General features: G+C 37.4%; 1 protein-coding gene across 1 annotated transcript; it reads right to left on the minus strand.

The window, feature by feature from the left end:
* Positions 1–219: 219 nt before the first annotated feature.
* On the minus strand, positions 220–12,035 carry LOC108682062 (zwei Ig domain protein zig-8). Its single transcript, XM_018171170.2, has 5 exons — positions 11,287–12,035; positions 4,400–4,566; positions 3,499–3,709; positions 1,579–1,869; positions 220–338 (listed from the first exon to the last, which is right to left on the minus strand). Exons 1-5 carry the CDS (start codon positions 11,603–11,605, stop codon positions 220–222), a joined length of 1,107 nt encoding a protein of 368 aa, XP_018026659.1. The 5' UTR covers positions 11,606–12,035.
* Between the last annotated feature and the right edge of the window lie 9,829 nt (positions 12,036–21,864).

A 21,864-nucleotide genomic window follows, 5' to 3' on the forward strand; every position in this document is an offset into this window, starting at 1 on the left:
TGCGCAGACAGTCAATGTTCACCATTTCAACATTTAATAATTTTAAACAAACCGTCACCGTTTAATTAATGATACAGTGATATAACTCTCTATATAATACAATGATACCATCATATAACGATATAACTCTCTATTTATATATACAACGATGCATCATATAACTCACCGTTTAACATACACGAACAGCTATATGCGCAGACAGTCAATAAGAGAGCACGACTATCTAAATGTAGAGTTGCGCTTAAAGAGCACCACGACAGCGATGGCGGCGACGCTGATGCGGGACAGACAGTGAGCGCCGGTGCTCTCCCCTCCCTGCATCGCCGCTGGGTGCTCTCCTGCATCGGGGAGGACACTCAGAATAATTATTGGTCATATTTTCCAAATTGTGATATATATCACGGAGAGAAATGGGTGGTCCTGGATGATCAACTTTGATGAGTCAAACGCGTTCGAATATCGATGCTCTTTTTTGACTCACTTGCCCATTTATGGGTCATACTGACCTATTTCCGTCCCTTTAAATTTCAGGTATGACTCACTTGTGGCGTTAAATCGCTCAGACGCCCAGATGCTCCCCTCGTATCCATGCTACGGGTGGCTACACAAGCGATTTAACGCCACAAGTGAGTCATGCCTGGAATTTAAAGGGTCAGTGTGACCCACAAATGGGGCAAGTGGGTCGAAAAACTGCATCGATTTTCGGACGCGGTTGACTAATCAAAATGGGTCATCCAGACCCACTTATTTCTCTCAGTTTAGTTTCGTATCTCCCTGCATCGGTGATGAGTGACATGAGGCTTGAATCATCTCTCAGTTGCTGAATAAACGTACTGGGTAAATTGTTACATGAGTTATTTAGTTTCGTTTGATAATCGTTAATGATATACGTTAATTCGTGATAATCGTTATGAACAATGAACAAACGGCTTCAATCTCGTATCAATCAATAATTGGATAAATCAACCTTAATAATTAGGTAGGTGAACAGCTTAACCCAACGTTATATGCGACAGTCAATGTTCACCAGTTCGACATTTAATAATTTTAAACAAACCGTCACCGTTTAATCAATGATACAATAATATAACTCTCTATATAATACAGTGATACCATCATATAACGATATAACTCCCTATATAATACAACGATACCATATAACTCACCGTTTAATGTACACGAACAGCTATATGCGCAAACAGTCAATGTTCACCAGTTCAACATTTATTAATTTTAAACACAGTCACCGTTTAATTACTTTAATTAAATCACTCTCCATATAACATAATGATACCATCATATAATGATACTCACCGTTTAATTAATGATACAATGATATAGCTCTCTATAAATACAATGATACCATCATATAACGATATAACTCTCTATATAATACAACGATACATCATATAACGATATAACTCTCTATATAATACAACGATACATCATATAACGATATAACTCTCTATATAATACAACGATACATCATATAACGATATAACTCTCTATATAATACAACGATACATCATATAACGATATAACTCTCTATATAATACAACGATACATCATATGACCCACCGTTTAATATATACACGGACACGCTGGACGACTCAGCGTTGGCGGGAGCGCACGTGTAGTTGCCGGAGTCGGCGAGCGTCGCCCGAGCCACGACGAGTCGTGATGTGCGGGCCCGCTTGTCCGTCACGACGCTGATGCCTCCTCGGTCGCTGTAGTTGATGAGGGTCTTAGCCGCGTACCAGTAGATGTATTGTGGCGGGTCCGGGCTGCCCGAGACCTCGCATGTCAGGTTGATGTTGCTCCCGCTCATCATGTGGATCTCGCTCGGGCCTTCGATGTGGGCGCGTGATTCTGTACACGGAGAGAAATGAATGGAATTTTGTACGAATAATGAGGAAAATGTTGTGCAAATTTTGATGCTATTCCTGTGCTGTGTGGCTCAACCAGATCGCTCGGGCCTGCGGTGTGAGCGCGTGACTCTGTACATGGAGAAAAATGAATGGGATTTTGTATAAATAATGAGGAAAATGTGCAAATTTTGATGCTATTCTTGTGCTGTGTGGGTCAACCAAATCGCTCGGGCCTGCGGTGTGAGCGCGTGACTCTGTACACGGAGAGAAATGAATGGAACTTTGAAAAAATAACTAGACAAACATAGTAAAAATTTTGATTCCATTCGTGCCCTGTGTGGGTCAACCAGATCGTTGGAACCTTCGAAGTGGGAAGCATAATAATCCATGCGCATAAATTGCGAGCGGACAGTTTAATAATTTGAATTAATTAGGTTTTTCCATTGGCGAGGAAATTGTTGCTCTTAGTTTGGGCTTAAGAGGCTTAAAAAAAGAATTTGACAGGTTAGGTATAGGGTCACCGTATTTTTAGGTTTCTGGGGTAGTAAAATGCGCTCATGTTGGGTTAATTTTATTCATGTGTTTACACGGGGATAAGAAAAGTTTGGGGTTCTGATGTTAGAAATGACTGCTCTCGGGTGGGACTTTTTTTGTGTTTTTTTTTCTAGAGTAACGAAGGCGTTCCTGTAGGTTTTAATTTCTGAAGTTATGAGGAGAAGAGAGATCCAATTTATATATCTAGCTCGGTATATTTTTTATAAGGAGATGTCGAGCTAGGCGTTGAGAGTGCCGAACTAGAAACTTTTGTGAGATATTATAAAGGAAGACATTGGAATCTTAGAGATACCGTCTATTGGCCACAGATAATGCTTTACATACCAGTCTGCTTTTTACTTGGCAAATCATTTGATCAAAAAATTCACGTACCACACCAATATAGCGTGAAAATAAAAATAATAACTATATTAACGATTAGTTCTTAATAAATTGATTTCAAGCACGCCTATCGCCTGATATGCGCGGATTTTAAGTAATTTATTTGTTTTCCTGGCTCTCCATTGAAGAAATAATTTTACATTTCTGTATTTCTTATATTAATCCATATTTGCAGTACTTATTTCATGCCACCTTTCAACATTTGTGATATTTTCTTCAGCGAAACTTATTTTCTATAGAAAGTAAAAAGAAAATCATCTATTCCTAACTCATGGTAAGCATGAATATGCAATAGCTACTCGAGAATTTCAATAACCAGTCATGTTTGAAATTTCCCAGCACAAGAAATGGGAACCACGAGTTCCTAGGATATTGTTTGGTCTTCCAGAAGCAGGAGATACACTTTAGAACAACAGCAGCTCGAGTTGTAAACTAAGTTTCCCTTCAAGTCCAAACCAGCAATCAAGTTCGGAACTCATAGAGAACTTTCAAACTCCAATTTACCAAAGACTCTACACACAACTTAGACGAGACATTCGGATGCTGACTCTTCCAAAACTTAGATGAGTTACTGAGACCGATTTCAACAGACCGGCTTCAACTAAATCTTTGACAAGTTTTTCCTGTTGAATTCCCTTAACTTTGATGAAATTATTTACGTGACTCACCCATTGTGTGAACTTTTCGAACTCACCGACAACTTGCAGCTGAAATATTCTGGATATGCTAGGGTCGGTAGAGACTTGACACTCGTAAGTCCCCGAGTCTGAGACTTGAGGAGAAGCAAGTCGCAAAGTCCAGTCGTTTGAAGCCTCGGAATGAAGAGCGGTGAAGCGGCTATCCTTCGTGTAGGTGAAGAGCGCCACGGTTAGCACGTGCACGTCGCGCTTCCTTATCCACGTCACCTGGCACGTCAGTGAAGTAATCTTTGAATTTAAGGTAGAAAACAATATCTCACTTGTTAGTGATAATTTTAGTTCGTTTGCTGTTATTTGGCAATAATTTGTAGTCAGTCTGTGAGACACTAAAAATACCGAAAGCTTGAAACTCCACCCTCGGCAATGGCAAATATTCCATCTCTTCTGCAATAGCCAACCAACATACATCATCCATCATTTTGAATGCAGCCATTTGCTCACGAGCATCCATCACCCGTCAGATTTGGACAAGTTAATCACCCTTCTAACCCCTGCCAGTCAATCACCCTTCTAACCTCTACTATTTAAACACCTGGCCATAAACTTACAGCACCTTCTCCTCAAGTCTCACCCACCGTTCTAGAAAAAAAACCACACTACACGGTCATCCAACCATGCACCCGCCACCCTTTTGTCATCCACCCGCAGCCCTTGCAGGCATCCACCACCCTAGTGTACCCATCACAAAACGATCCTCCACCCTCCGCCACCTAACGACACCAACCACCCTAAGGTCACCCACCACCACCACCATCACCCACCACCACCACCCACCACCACCACCACTCACCACCCTGTCTCCGAGGTGGTGCACCCGACAGTGCAGGTAGACCGTGTGTTCCAAGGCAGCAAGCATCCTACCACTACCTATCACCACCCACCACCACCATCACTCACCACCCTGTCGCCGAGGTGGTGCACACGACAGTGCAGGTAGGCCGTGTGGCCCACGGCAGCCAGCACCCTGGTGTTGGTCGTCACGTCGAAGGTTGGATGAGTTGTTGGTTTGTCGTACATGGGCGCCGGCCGCGAGGGCGGCACTCGCTGCACGATTCCGTTCCGCACTGCCGAGAAATGAACGAAAAATGAATGAAAAATGAACGAAAAATGAACGAAAAATGAACGAAAAATGAATGAATGTATTATTATAGTTACTTGTATATTTTTTAATTGTAGAATGCATAGTTCTTCATTGCAACATCGAATAGTTGATTATTGGAAGAACCTAGTGTTTTTCTTTGGAAAACATAAATTTTGTTATCGAAAAAACATTTAGTTCTTCCTTAGAAACACACTGTTTTTCTAAGGATAAAGATGTAGTTTTATAGGGAAAAAATAATTTTTCATTCGAAAAACATGCAGTTTTTTTAATGGAGAAATTAATAGATTTTCTTTGAATAGTCAGATTATTGCTCGTTGGAAAATCAAATAGTTTTTCATTTTAAAAGCGAAAAATTTCAATTTACACTTTGGTTGCCGATCTTTTCTTGTGTTATAGAAAAATAATAGAACAGCACCTTTAAAAGCATATTTGTGTTATTGATATAGAGAAACAATCAAGTTATGCAAATTAAGGATATTTTTAATAAAAAAAAAATATTAAGCAATACTAAAATATTTGAGATAATGCGAAAATATTTATCGAAGAACAGTAATGTTGTTCCATTCTGTCGAGCTAAAATTTGGCAGATATTTTTTTACACTATTTTTTCACACATTCACGATATAACTTTTGCCTGTCATAGTCCTTATCAGGTGACTCGATCCATGACAGCAGTTATGACAGCAGTTGTGACAGCAGCTATGACAGCAGTTATGTCAGCAGTTATGACAGCAGTTATGACAGCAGTTATGACAGCAGTTATGACAGCAGTTAAGACAGCAGTTGTGACAGCAGTTGTGATAGTTTCATAAAAAACGGAGAAGTTTATGGACCACATTTATTACAAACGCAGGTGCCAGCGAAAATATTACGTAATATTTTGCTCTTAACGTGCTTGTGATGATTTAGTTGAAACATTCTTTGTGTAATATCATAATAATTATCTCATTTATTATACTGGTGCAATCGTTGATAATCTTGTTTCTATATTTATCGAAAGAGCTTGTATTTTCCGCGTGATTTTTTGTTATATTCCTTAAGTGGCACATGAAAATTGTAATTTAATCTGATAAATGATTAGATTTTTATAAATAAATAAACCTTAATTTTTAAATAAAAATTTCTTACCATGCTTGAAAATTAATTTGAAATATTAATGCTCGATTTTAACCCATCTAATAACTCATACAAGAACATCATTTACTGTTCGATCATGTATGTCAACTATTCTCAAAACCTAATAGTCCAGTAATTTTTTCACTTTCATTCAGAATAATGTGTTTAAAAATTCAACTTTATACAATATAAACAAACAAACCATTTATTACATGCTAATTTTAAATTAGATCTCATAAACGCATTTCGAAAGCGAGTTTAAATTCGTTGATATAATGAATTGTTGTCTCTGAAGCATTAAAAGATTTTAATAATAATATTGTTGTAGGAGAACAGCATCAATTACGCTGTACTAACAATAACTTTAAAATGTCTACTAAACAACATTATTCCCAGGCTTTATTTACTTGAGTTTTACAGGGAAAGAGAAACTGAAAGCTCATTAGCAAGATTTATTGAGCTTCTGTTTTCCCAATGGGGAAAAATCTCATGAGAGCTTTTTAGGAGGCCATCCCACGTTTAAAGCAAGGCCGCCGATAAATCAACCATGATTTTAATTAAGGGTGAGCTTCACGGCTAATGGAGTCTTGTTTGTTCGCATTCCCCTCGGATGCCCTCGGATGCCCTCAAATGCCCTCGGTTTGTCAGGCTTGTCGAACAATCATTAGAGGAATGTCAGAGCCGCGGCCTGTCCATTGTTCATCAGTCATACCTCTTATTCTATCCCTCATAAACCATTCGTTACAATCTATTTCTCACTATCAATTCCTCACTATCAATTCCTCATTTTCAATTCCTCACTACCAATACTTCACTATAAATTTATCACTATCAATTTCTCACTATCAATTTCTCACTACCAATTCCTTCACTACCAATTCCTCACCATCAATTCCTTCACCACCAATTCCTCACTATCAGTTCCTCACTATCAATTTCTCACCATACATTCCTCACTATCAATTCCTCGCAATCAAATCCTCGCAATCAATTCCTCACTACCAATTCCTCGCCAGTAATTCCTCATCGTCAATTCTCATTATCAATACTTCACTATTAATTCTTCCCTATCAGTTCCTCGCCTTCAATTTCTCACAATGAATTTCTCACCATCAATTCCTCGCTATCAATTCTTCACCATATATTTCTCACTCGCAGTGGAGAGTGAAAGAACGAAAACAAAATTGTTCTCTCAATTCACGAGTGAACACTGAAGAGGTGAGTGAACGCGACATTTTTCTTTCAAGTGTAGACAGAGTCTGATATTTATTTAGGTTCGCGGAAAATAATCAATGTCATCGGAGAAGTGTGGATCAGATAGCATATTTATCAATAGGAGAGTGAGCTCCGTGAATACTTATCAAGTGAAGCGAATATTATTCAATTTATTACATGAAACGAACTAATCGTTTTCTAAATAACGTCTCGTATGAAAAATAGAAACAGAGGCTCTATTTTTGTGATCCGCGATATTTTAGTTTAAATCATCCAATTGTTTTATCACTGGACTTATAATTTCCATTACTATAGAAGATGAAACTCAATTTTTAAAATGTTTGCAAGTAAGCGTTATTTTGAAAATAATTTCCAGGACTCTCGTGTTTACTTGATTACATCTTTTCTCTGTATTGAAGCAAGACTACAATTCAAGATTCTTTCAACGTAAAACTTCGCAACAAACCAGAACGCGAAACAGAAACGCGGAACTCTTCATGGTATTTTTCAAGCAAAAATCAACCTTTAAATTCCCCAAAACCTCACTCAAACAATAAAGAAAGTCCCAAGTCTCAAGATCTTGCACCGAAACTCCGACGATCATTTTGCCAAAGGAATTTTGAAACGCAAACAGAATCTCACGATTACCAGTCTTTTTTCCCTCGTCCTTTTGATGAAGAAAGGCTTGCTCAGCGCCGTCTTATTCCTTCAGCATTTCCGCAGCGAACTTTCTTCGCTCAGCATTTTCACAGCTTAGTCTCGTCGCTCAGCATTTCCGCAAGACAGTTTCCTCGCTCAGCATTTCCGCAGCTTAGTCTCCTCGCTCAGCATTTCCGCAGCTTAGTCTCCTCGATCAGCATTTCCGCAGCGCAGTCTCCTCGCTCAGCATTTCCGCAGCTTAGTCTCCTCGCTCAGCATTCCGCAGCACAGTCTCTTTGCTCAGAATTTCCACAGCGCAGTCTCCTCGCTCAGCATTTCCGCAGCGCAGTCTCCTCGCTCAGCATTTCCACAGCACAGTCTCCGCGCTCAGCATTTCCGCAGCGCTGTCTAATATTGCTGCCACCGAGAGTGGCGGGAAAAAATCCAATAAGCAAAGGATCGGGCGATTCGATTAAGCTCGAACCTAACAGGATTATAGTCCAATACTAACCAGCTGGGCCGGATTGTTACCAGCTCGCCGGATTGTTCCCAGCAACAGAATTGTTGCCTGGGACTGCAATATATTATAAAGACGCCGGGGTAAAAAGCGCACGGAAAATTGATTGAAACCTGGAGGCAATTTCTTACGACGCTGGAGCTACAAAGCGGTCTTGAGAAACGAGCCTCCGTATCTCAGTTGACACGCGACGTTCGCTGTGTCACTCGCTGAGGAAGATATTACCGTGGCACTGAAGCCGGATCAACTGCTGAACAACTGCTAACTGATGCCCTATACTGCTGACCATCAGAAGGCCAACTGCTGACAACCTGAAGACTAAATGCTGACCAACGGCAAACTAACTGCTGGCCTCCTGAAGGGTAACTGCTTACCACCTGAAGGGTAACTGCTTACCACCTAATGATCAACTGCTAACCAACAGCTGACCACCTGAAGGATTGCTGCTGAACACCCAAAGACTAACTGCTCTCTAATAGCTGACCAACTGCGGGTTGACTGCAGACTACTTAAGGCCAACTGTCGACCACCCAAAGTCCAACTGCCGTCCTTCCTAAGACCAACTGCTCGCCACAAAAGTGAGATCAACGGCGCGGCTGCCCAAGAAATCAATTTCTCGCCGACGGAGAAAGTAAATTGCGGAGCTTTGCTGGTCTCGCCTCCGGACGTCGGATCATCGTTCAGGTATTTTTTGTGATCCAGCGTCCAATATTTGATACTTCGCAATTGATACAAACTCACCGCAGGCTGGAAAAGATTTATATACTTGGTGCAGCGGGAATGTCTAAATTACGACACACTTTCTTGCCCGCATCATGTGCCGTGATACGTAGCACTGATACGCACATGTGCTGGGCCAAACTGGTAAGGATGACCCATACAGGGGGTAAAAGTGCATCACTATTTGTACCAATTATTTCACATTTTTTAAAAGTGAAAGTTGCTGTAAATTTGTTTGCTGTTAGCTACTTAGTTAAATGTTGTTACGATATTTATTAAAAAAATTCAATTTTCGCATTGGCTGCACAGTAAACATTCAGTGGGAGTTCTCTTCACCGTACGAAATTAGTTCCTTTCAACTATTTCTCTTATGATTTATTTTTACGGCAAAGCGTCAAGAAAAATATACATTATTTAAAAATTGTCTCGCATGTTGCGATTTAAATCACTAAAAATGATGTAATAAATTCCTCACCATAAGAAGGGCCTTTAATTTGGACATATCACACGTTATATTGTGTTTATGGTGTGTCCCGAGTATACGGTTAGACACACCGCAAGTTTGTGTTTATGGTGTGTCCCGAGTATACGGTTTTACACACCGCAAGTTTGTTTGTATTTACGGCGTGTTTACAAAGGCTATTGCAAAGTCCCGTGAAACATGGTGCTGAGTTCAGGGCAATGGCGCTATTTAAATTCTGCTCACGCCCACGCCGTGAGCGCGGATTAAGTAAGCAAATCAATGTGGCCGTATTTTGGGGCTAACTCTACAAATTGATGGCCCAAGCCCGGGCCTTATAGGCCTTGGCCTGCTATAATTTTCTTCGGTAATCCAAAATTTTTAAGCCTGTTATTTACATGATATTTATAAGTAAGGAGAAATTCTAAATAAATAATAAATTTTGCTTTAGGGCTAACGCCGTAACACAATTTTTTTCTCCGCTATAATACAATTTGTTGTAAAAATTTCAATAAATTTCACTCTTCTTTTCCGCACTATTTGCAAGCACGTAGGTAAAAAAGAAGGATGGTTATAGCCGAAAGTTTTTTTACATTTTAGGCCAGGTTTTACGTGCATAGTGCAGGCTTAGCTCCTCTTACCGGGCTTTTGAAAGTAATTTAGGTTTATCCGTTTTTCCGATGATTGTTTTTTGGCGCAATTTGTTACGGATATTTCGTAATGAATGGCCTCGTTTGGCCCACAATTTGATTTAAAGGTTAATTACTTAATGTTTGAAAATTGCTTCTTCATCTAAGGGAGTGACAAGTTTCCTTAAATTTTTTTATTATTTATATGGTTCAAAAACTGTAATACTTGAATATCAATAAAATTTTTCAATTAATGATCGTAAATAATATCGAATACATTATCGAAATGTCTAGTTATGGTGGCTACGTAGAAAAACGAGACAAGCGCCAGAATAATCCTACGCGATTCATCCGAAGGGATCAGAACAAGTCACTACCATACGACCAGCTAAAGAACTCATAAATACATGCGATGGTAAACCAAATATACGAGAAATTAATATGAACAAATAAGTATACTCAATTGTTCAAGCATTGTAATCGCAATTTTTCACATGTACGCTTCATGTAATCTTTCCATTAAGACCTACAGTCATCCGACCGAAGTTTACCTGGAGATTAATTGGTCATTCGTATTTCAAATTTCCTTTAGTGGCGAAATACTTCGGTTAGTTTAGTGCTGTAATTTATTAGTCTTTCATTATTGATTTAGATATATATATATTTGGATTACTTGGATTTAATTTTGTTCATATATGTAAACTTATAGATAGCTAATATATTTCTTATATCATACGTGCATTAACTATGCTTTCCACCTTTTCAATAAAATTCTTAGAAACTTGAGTATCGAAAATTCGCCTAAGCCAACGGCTTACAAACATTGTCCTGTTCAAGTAATGGGGGTCACATTAATCATCAAATTAGGTTTTTCCAAATATTAACGAGATGCCTACGCGGCAAATATTCGAACAAATCGTGAAAAAAATTGTTTTGAGTTAATTGTAAATTTGCAATCAAAAGATAATTTGTTTATCAAATTATTATCTGGCCATGATTACAAATGCGATGAAAATATAATTTAGACAGGAAATTGTTATTTACTCTAGAGTGAAAGTACAATAAGAAGATAATTTGTATATCAAATTATTATTTGGTCATGAGCGAAAATAGGATCAAAAGATGCTCTGGATATAAAATTTTCATTTGATCTCGATTAAAAATACTATCAAAGCATAATATAGATAAAAAATTATTATTTGGCCAGCAGTAAATGTGCATTCAGAAGATAATTTGCAAAAAAAAAACTGATCGGATATACAATTTTGTCGTGGGTCGCCATGGCACTGTATTAAAATCTAGAAACAAAATCATGATGTGATGTGGCTTATGGTGAACAAATAATCAACTTATAATTTTAATCAATAATTCACTTGTTTTACTCACCTTGAGTTCCGGTGGCAGGAGCGCCATCTTTAGACGTGTCGTTGACATGTTTGGTGACGTCATCGTCAGGTTTGGGTGGCAGCGCCGCACTGTCTTGTAACTCTGAGCTTCCTTTGGCCGCGCTTCTTTCCAGCAACCCGCGGGCGTACGGCTCGGATATCCGGTTGTAATTTCCATTGTAATTTCCACTGTTTTCTTGAAACCGGTGATGTTGAAGAGGTTCAGAGACCGCAACATCACACGAGGTGAATATAATCATCAGCCCAAGCAACATCATCAGACGCCTGCCACTTAATAAGTTTTGCCACATCACTGCCATTATTACCGGTAGATAATTAAAAAAAAACTGCTTATGAAAGTCTTTGTATAACAATAATATGTGTGAATGTCTTTTTAGATGTCGTGGCCTCCTGGATCACAGCTGCTTATGTTGGTTTAAAAAATTTCAACCACTTTCAACTATTTCACTATTTAGTTACTTTCAAAAGTTCACGTTTTCTCTCTCAGTCGTGACAGTTTGGTGCATTTTGTGAAGATAGAAACATCTTCCTATGTCCGAGTAATATTTACAGTCTAATTTTTATGTTCCTTGCGATTCAGTTTTTTTTCACCAACTTTAAAGTTGTGTCAGTTTAGTAACAACATACTCCAAAAATGATTCTTTGGAGTGTATCCTTTGATCTTTTGATCAGTCGACAAAGTCAAGAAACGAACACTTAAGAATTAATTTTTTAGAAGAGAAATGGGAAATAAAATTTTTGAAATGATAGTATTAGTGGTTAAAAACTCGACCGAATTAAAGTTTTTCACGCACGCAAACAATACTAACTCGAATTTTTCCAGACTTCAATACAGTATCAACCTCAACCATCAACGCTCAATCGTTCATCAATCAACCATCAACATTCAATCGCTTCCAAGCTAACAAGCACAATCATCGCGCTGGTGCCAAGTTCGAGCTGATATCATTCATCTTAAGCCGTACAAGAAGAGCTTTTTTTATTAGGCCTAGACTGGGCAGTTAAAGCCTGAGGCCGGCGTTGCAATATTCATTAGGCGATGTCAGGGGCGGCCTCTCCATCTTGACTTAGGCCTGCACCGGGGGCACAAAGGCAGGGACTCGACACGCGGGGCTGTAAATAAAGCAAAAACACGATTAGATAATACCATGAAGATGAAGTATGAACATAATATGACCATTTGACTGGAAATGATGCTGGTGGGAGAGATATTAACAATTTAAAAGCTTTTCTGAATCAACATAATTATAGATATGACGATGACGAGAAAAAATTGATAATATAATGCTGGGATTCCGAAATGCCTTCCAGCCTCAAATCAGTTATACTTTTCGGTTCAATTTTAAGAGCCAATTGCAGGTCATGACCGAGTTAATTTTTAGTAATTGGTTCAAACACTCGGTGAAATAATTGGGTTAAATCGTCCAAGCAGTGAAGCATTTTCTGCTGGGGGACTCAAGCACACTTTTGAAGGTTGGAACTTATTTAAAAGACAAAGTTATTACACATTTACTTCAAACACTGGTTATGCACAATTGCGTTGTGCCGTACAATCCAATCCAGCAAAAGTCTAAAACATGAATGAATAAAATCCTAAAAGTTTTCAAAACCTAAATTGCGGAACTGAGAAGTCTATATGAAAATGGAATAATTGTTGCCATAAAATAAATTTATACTATTCGCTAACTATACCAATGAAAATGAAGTATGAACAAAATATGACTATTAGACTAGAAGTGATGCTGGTGAAAAGGATTTTTAAAAATTTTAAAGCTTTTCCTGAATCAACATAATTACAGATATGACGATGAGGAGAAACAATTGATAATAATGCAGGGATTCTGACATGCCTACCAGCTTCAAATCAGTTGTACTTTTCGGTTTAATTTTAAGAACCATTTGCAGGTCATGTCCTAGTTAATTTTTTTAACCCAGGTAATTGGTTCAGTTCAAACCCTCGGAAAAATAATTGGGTTATATCGTCCAAACATTGCTGTATTTTTTTACCCACGCATGAGCAGAGAGCGGTAAAAAACGTATTTTTGTTGGGCGACAATGATTCAGGATGACCAACACACAACCAAAACTGCATCGATTTTGGGCTAAGCCTCTCTTATTTCTTTTAGTGGAGCTTCACGAGCCAATATTACGCAAACTTTAACTAAGTTTTCGTACTATTAGTCGTCATATTCCGATGATAACTTTTTTATAGAAAAAGAAGTGCAGAAGTTAAATCTGTAGGTTGATAACGCTCGAAAAAAATCTCGTGGAGACTGTACACGCAACGCAGAAAGCTAAACTTTTATTGCTGGCGCAAGAAGTTTAATTAAAACTTGGAGGTAAGAAAATATTGGTATAGTATTTAATGCTTATAGCAATAATATCCTCTAATATCCTAGTCCTTAATCCAAAATTCTAATGGGAAATTTGACGAAAATCCTAATTTCGAATTTAAGAATTCGACTTAAAGATTCATGGGTTGTTTATCCCGAGCAACAGTCGGCAGTTAATCCGGTCAAGTCAATTTAATTCAGACGGGCTGAATTAATACCTGTGAATACCTTATAATAAACGTAACTAATTATATATAAACGGTCGATATTATTACCCGTGTTTATTTCTCGTGTTTATTAACCGAGTTAAGGCAGGTTATTTAATTCACACGGGCGAAATTATTTCATTTTCTTGCCATGGAAATTTTTTTAAAAGAAAAAGCTGAAAATTTTGTACCCAACGAACGTGAGTGCGTCAACGAAGAGTATAATTTGTATTTACATTAATAATTCGAGAGCACATAATATAATTTAAGTGTATATATTACAAAAATAATTATCGGGTATAGTTTATTTAAAGAAAATTTATGGAACCAATAAATTATATGTACATATGTTGTAACTGTACTGGCATATTTGATGTCAAAAATATTAATTGAAACATATTTAGTTCATGTCAATTAACTTTACCGTTCGGTGCAAAAATGGATTCAATGTCATTTTTAGAGATAGCCTATATGAAACCTTCAGTTAAATTTTCCTACAAATGAAAATAGAAATATCGAAAAAATACCTTGCTTGTAAATTTCGACTAAACATGTTCCGAAATAATCCTCCAGGATAGAAGCGCCTAAAATAAATGTAACTTGATATCCTTTCACGACGTGAAATCGCCAGACAATATTTATACGTGTTATGAGCTCTTCCTATTTCCGGTAGCGTAATTACCGTTCTCTGGATCGCTTCCCTTCACGACAAGGTCATGTTTATGGGAAAACCTGATTTAGTTCAATGGATGAAGTTTTGGTGGGACTGCCTTCAATTGGCCGTTGCACATAGATGAGATAGGCATAGATGAGATAGGCATAGGCGATATAGGCATAGATGAGATAGGCATAGATGAGATAGGCATAGATGAGATAGGCATAGGCGAGATTGGCATAGGCGAGATAGGCATAGGCGAGATAGGCATAGGCGAGATAGGCATAGGCGAGATATAGGCTTAGGCGAGATAGGCATAGGCGAGATAGGCATAGGCGAGATATAGGCATAGGCGAGATAGGCATTGGCGAGATAGGCATTGGCGAGATAGGCATAGGCGAAATAGGCATAGGCGAAATAGGCATAGGCGAGAAAGGCATAGCCGAGACAGGCCTAGGCGAGATATAGGCATTGACGATTTATATGAAGAGCTGCACAACTAGTTAAGTGCTTATAGATAGCAAAATTATCCAAGAAAATGTGATAAGTATTTTAAAACTATCTATTTAGTTGACACAAAAGAAATAACAACAAGTAACTAATATCAATGTCACGCATCAAAAATGAACTATTTCATGCTCAGAAATGTATCATATGATTGATCTCTACTCCATAATTTTTTAGATTATCTAAATCTAAAAAAAAATCCCATCTTGAAATCTATAATCCTCGCAATAAATCTTTTGATAAAGCCATAAATAACGTCGCTAAGTGTACCTTATTGTCTTTTTTTCAGTGTCCAGACTGCGGTGGCCTTAAAAACGAACGACCTGACGTAATCCTTAAGGCAATAAATTTAAAACAGTCATAAATATTAAAGTCTCGAGCGCCTCACACAATGGCATGCACAAAAGGGGCAATTTTAAGGACCAGCGATACGGAATGAATGCAGTGAATGGGTAACTGAGATACTAAGGAATGAATGCAGTGAATGGGTAACTGAGATACTAAGGAATGAATGCAGTGAATGGGTAACTGAGATACTAAGGGATGAATGCAGTGAATGGGTAACTGAGATACTAAGGGATGAATGCAGTGAATGGTAACTGAGATACTGAGAAATGAGTGCAGTGAATGGGTAACTGAGATACTAAGGAGTGAATGCAGTGAATGGGTAACTGAGATACTCTAAGGGATGAATGCAGTGAATGGTAACTGAGATACTAAGGAGTGAATGCAGTGACTGAGTAACTGAGATACTAAGGAATGAATGCAGTGACTGGGTAACTGAGATACTGAGAAATGAGAGCAGTGAATGGGTAACTGAGATACTGAGAAATGAGTGCAGTGAATGGGTAACTGAGATACTAAGGGATGAATGAAGTGAATGGGTAACTGAGATACTAAGGAATGAATGCAGTAAATGAATAGGTAACTGAGATACTAAGGAATGAATGCAGTGACTGGGTAACTGAGATACTAAGGAGTGAATGCAGTGACTGGGTAACTGAGATACTAAGGAGTGAATGCAGTGACTGGGTAACTGAGATACTAAGGGATGCTGTCTCTTATACACATCTAGATGTGTATAAGAGAATGCAGTGACTGGGTAACTGAGATACTAAGGAGTGAATGCAGTGACTGGGTAACTGAGATACTAAGGAGTGAATGCAGTGACTGGGTAACTGAGAGACTAAGGGATGAATGCAGTGAATGGGTAACTGAGATAATAAGGGATGAATGCAGTGGCTGGGTAACTGAGATACTAAGGAATGAATGCAGTGAATGGGTAACTGAGATACTAAGGGATGAATGCAGTGAATGGGTAACTGAGCTACTAAGGAATGAATGCAGTGAATGACTGGGTAACTGAGATACTAAGGATCGAATGCAGTGAATGGGTAAATGCAGTGACTGGGAAACTGAGATACTAAGGAATGAATGCAGTGACTGGGTAAATGCAGTGAATGGGTAACTGAGATACTAAGGAATGAATGCAATGACTGGACAACCGAGTTTCTTGCCAAAATTAGGGTTAGAAATTTGAGGCCTTTTCCTTTTGAAATGTTATCCAAATGATCCTTAATTTGAGTTATTTGCAGAAATTGGCGTGTAGATTTTATGCCATGCTGGAGTTACAGGTGAAAAGTAAACTTGAGACGCTTTTGCAGAATTTGAAAATGTTTCCTATGGCGAAAACAGGAAAATGTATTCGTATGAATGTATTAATAAATCTACATACGATACCTAAGTAACAAGGTTATATATTCCTATATAATATATTGAAAATAAAATGGAATTATAACTGAAATTAATATATTGAAATTTAAATGAAATTAAAATTGAAATTAACATATTGAAAATAAAAAGTAAGTAAAAAACCATTGTAATAAAATTATTATGAAAATTGTTTGAAAGCAGGAAATAGGTTTAAAAATTACATAAAATTATGTTGAAATAGGTTTAAAAATTCCATAAAATTAGGTTGAAATAGGTTTAAAAATTACATAAAATTAGGTTGAAATAGGTTAAAAAATTACATAAAATTATGCCAGGAGTTCATCGCACAACGCCGCCCTGACGCTGCAAGATGGTCTATAAATCAAGCGTAGGATCGCCTCTTCAGCTCCATGGCGCTAAGTGACTCGTATCAGGTCTAAAAAAGGATATGGTTATCGATGCCTCAAATCGCAGTGATTTTTTCCTCCTGGTTTTGAAAGACTCGCTCACTTTCCGCCAAACCTTTTCAACTTTTCCATTGACGCGCCGAAAGGCAACAAACAGACCTCCACTTAGCGATGAATTTGAATAGGACGTGAGAATCTGTGAAAGCTCGCAATTTATTTTCTTTTCGGAAGGTGAACTCTCAATGGAAATCTCTAGTAACAAGGTTGAAAACATTTTTCAATTGCGGAGACTGATGTATTACTTTGGCATTAAATTTATATGAATTATATTATATATGAGACGACAATAAATCAACTTGTACTGAATATTTTGAGTTTTGGCTTGCTTCATTTCCCGCAGTTTCCTACCTTGATTTACCTCCTCATCCTACTTGGATTTACCGCCGCTTCCTAACGTTGTTTACTGCCGCTTTCTATCTGGATTTACCGCCGCTTCCTAACTTTGATAACCGCCGCTTCCTACCTGGATTTATTGCCGGTTCCTACCTGGATTTACCGTCGCTTCCTAATTTTGTTCTTATCGCCGGTTCCCACCGGCATTTACCGTTGCTTCCTAATTTTGTTTACCGCCGCTTACTACCTTGAAGAAGCAAGAAGGTTGCTTCTCAAGCTCAATCAATAATACCGATCCTACTCTTATTAAATTAGCAAGTAAAAATACAAGTAATAATTTGATAATGTCACAAACGAGAACAAGTGAACGAATGTACCTCAAATTACTTTATGATTTTCGCTTTTGCATTTAAAATTGTTTACGTTTCACGAAGAGAAATATATTAGAGCAGTCTCAATAGCTGTCAGAATAACATCTCACGGATGTTATTCGATTGACATAAAAACTTTATGCAAAAATCACGAGAAATACGCAACACATAACACTCATTTCAATGAACCATCCATTTTTCACTTTAAATTAGAATCTAATCGGCCATCATTCACTCCTCATCTCCATTACCAACTCATCTTCATTACCTTCACTTAAACTTACCGAACCCACGTGTGATAAAGCGTGGCGGGTAATCTTAATTACCCTCTCTTCATCAATACCCTCAGTTACCCTTACCAGGCTTACATGTGATAAAGAATGACGGTCGAAATCTTCATTGCGCTCTCTTCTTGATTACCCTCACTCACTCTCATTTACCCTACGTGTAATAAAGTATGACGGCTACATCTTTATTACCCTCTTTTCCTGATTACCCTAACTAGTTCCCTCTTACCCTATGAGTAATAAAGTATGTCGGCCACATCTTCATTACCCTCTCTTCTTGATTACCCTCACTAGCCCTCACTAGCCCTCACTTACCCTACGTGTAATAAGGTATTACGGTCACATCTTCATTACCCTCTCTTCCTGATTACCCTCTCTTCTTGATTACCCTCACTAGCCCTAACATATCCTACGTGTAATAAAGTATACCGGTCACATCTTCATTACCCTCTTCTCCTGATTACCCTCACTAGCCCTCACTTACCCTACGTGTGATAAAGCACGGCGTGTAATCTGACGCTATCAGACACGGGCAATTCCACGCAAAAGTTCGGCCATCGCGTGCAGGGAGCCATCAGGTCTGCCTTGACTTACTTGAGGTCAAAGCTCAAATATTTCATGCTACAGTCTCAAGCAGAGGGAAATAGATGAGAAACCGCCTGAATATTAGTTGGGTTACCCGTAAAACTCATAAAAATAACTTGAATATTAGTTGGGTCACCCGTAGAAAGTCATAAAAAGTCGTGTGAATAATAATGGGGTTACAAGTTAATAATTAAATTGAACAAACAGATAAAATAAATAAATATCTGTTTCCCCAATTTAATAATTGGGAAAACAGAATAAAAGTCACCTGAATTTATGCGAGGTTACCCTAAATATTCCCTTTATCAGCCTCACGCAGGCAGGAAAAGGATAAAAGGCAGCCTGAATAATATTGTTATATTGTTAATATTGTTATTGTTTTTGAGGTCCAAGTCTGTCTTGAGAAAAAACATAGAATTCAATTAAACTTCAGAGACTATTATCTTGGTGAACTTAACTATTCGGCGCCATCAATTACAAATTTTTTATCACTATTCAAATGGGTATTATCGGTCGTGATCAATGATGCAGATTTAGTGTATAAGTTTTTATTTACTTGATTATTTTAAATTCCTGCTAACTAAGTAAATTGAATGGTAGAAAGAGCAACATATCAGGGCAAGTTTTGCGTGTCATTTTTGTCCGTATGCTAGTGGATGTTTTTGAAATTGTATTCCATTTGATAGTTGATTGGTGCAAAAAGTGAAAGAATTATATTATGCTGCTCATACAATGCTGCTCATAGTGTTGCTCATATAATGCTGCTCATACAGTGTTGCTCATACAGTGCTGCTGGGAATATTTCTTCCATGCTGTATAAAACTGAAATCTTACGCTAATTTGCATGCTTAATGAAGATCATAACTGCATGTTAATATTTCAGCTTCTCATATTGAAAATTCGCATTTACTAATCTAATTTCTACAATAAATAATTTATTGCTGTATTCATTATTTTACAGTGTCACCATTAAGCAATTGGGAAAATGAAGATATCCAAAAATAATTTAGCATAAGGGAAATTATATATTGAGATTTTATAAACTGCATGCATGGCTTAAAATATTTTAAAACCATTTTCTATCTTGAACAATCTTATGATCATCATTACTGCATTTTCATAATAAAAGAATGTCTTGCAGATAGTGTGCTTGAAGATTTGCTTGTTATTTTGTTTGGTGGAACTAGATTTTAATCAATTTCACCAATTCCTCTTGTATATCTATTCATTAATTAAGACAATCATTGCATCACCCAGATCAAGTTTAAAGGATGGAAATGCTGCTAGCCTTACTGAAAATGTGTTGCCAGAACTACCTTTGTGGTCAAGATTTATTGTAATATATTAGTTATTTTGCAATGGAGTTCCATATATTGCCTTGGCCAAGAATATGCATCACTAAAGCTATTCTAGTATCATGAGCATGCTCCCTAAATCTAGGTTAATCAGAGAAATTATCTTCAGTAGGTGCTCATGATTTTATTAGAACTCTGAAATATTTTGCAAGTAGCCATATGTATCTAATAGCATTGGTATTAATTCTTGTTATACATCAATCAAGCCATGTATACATCATTGAGCTAGCAAAACCCGTATATAATATTAAGTCTTGAGCTTTGTTTATTTTGTTGTATAAATGCTCATCTTGTACCTTAAATTAAAGTTGTTTGATAAGGATCTTGATTGTTTCATGAAGCATGCATTGATAACCATGTGGCAAGTTATTTTTATAAGATGTTGTGGATATGATGCTGGAATTTTAAAATCCAGAATATTTTCTTTTGTTTTGAGAATGTATATATTTTTTTAAATTTACAAGACAATTGGGAAAATCTGTATGCTTTTTGTGATCAGGCTTCATAATGTGAAATAATTTACTATACCTTTCGACTCTTATTGCTTAATTGCTTCAAGTTTAACCATACAATAGAGCATTTATAGACAAGAATGAATCGGTATATAGGGTACATTGAAAAATTCCAGTAGCATTCTATGAATATCCATTAAAGAAAAGTGGTGCCATCAATTTGGTTGTTGGCCACATGATTCATATCATGTAGTATTTATTAGCTCTACCAAAGCTCATTAATTAATATCTGATACTTGAGTATGAGAGCTTTCATTGTAAGAGTAGAATCAAGTTTTTAAAGAGGTTAATACCTGTACAATTTTTAAGTTCAACTTTAAAATTCAATTGAAAATTGCAGATGCCGCGGAAAAAGAAGCCCAAACGAAAAAGATGCTCATCATGCAATCTCTTTGGTCATGACACTGAGCGCTGCGGCATCACAGATGATCCTGTCGGTGGTGCTGTGGACCCCGAGTCCACACCTGCAGCTTCATCGACAGTACAGATCTCTATGGTATTGCTATCCATTTAGTGTTTAGTTTAGTGACCTTCTATCCATTTAGTGTTCAGTTTAGTGACCTTCGGGTCAAATTTATAACTGTGATTTAATTTTATTTCCTTTGTTAGAAATATTTCCTTTGAAAATTTTAATTCTAGCTTAACAAAAGGATTCATGACATGATTTTACAGTAACAATAAAAAAAGTACAAGTTGTCCAATTGTACAATTGTAATTTAAATTAATTAAAAAGCTGCTGTAATTGATCATTTAAAGCACTTGCCAATGGCAAATCTCTCTCTGACGGGCTCTCTCTAAATCTCTCTCTCTCTGGGTAAAGGCACAGAAGGGTGTGATGTTGCATATTTCAGCGCCTTCTGAGTCAGGTTGCTCAACTTTATGTGAAGGAGACACTTATGTGCTTTATCCGCGTCAGAGAGAGATTTGTCATTTGTGAGTGCTATGAACGATCAATTACAGCAGCTTTTAAATTTACTTAAATTTCAATTAGACAATCGTTACATTCCTATGTTGTGACTACTTTCCTATTTACATGTTACTTCAATAACTCAGCTATATTTTCTTTTGTATTTTTGCAATTTGATATGAGAGATGTTGTCTTTTAACATTTGTGTAGCATTATAGCTTATACTGCTATTTATATGGTAATTTTCAGGAGCGTCAAGGTAATTGTTGATTCATAGGTATTTGTTGTTATTACCTTCACTGTTTTTTTGGAGTCCATTACATTTTT

This window comes from Hyalella azteca, unplaced genomic scaffold (genome assembly GCF_000764305.2).
Source record: "Hyalella azteca isolate HAZT.00-mixed unplaced genomic scaffold, Hazt_2.0.2 contig8024, whole genome shotgun sequence".
NCBI classification, from domain to species: Eukaryota; Metazoa; Arthropoda; class Malacostraca; order Amphipoda; family Hyalellidae; genus Hyalella; species Hyalella azteca.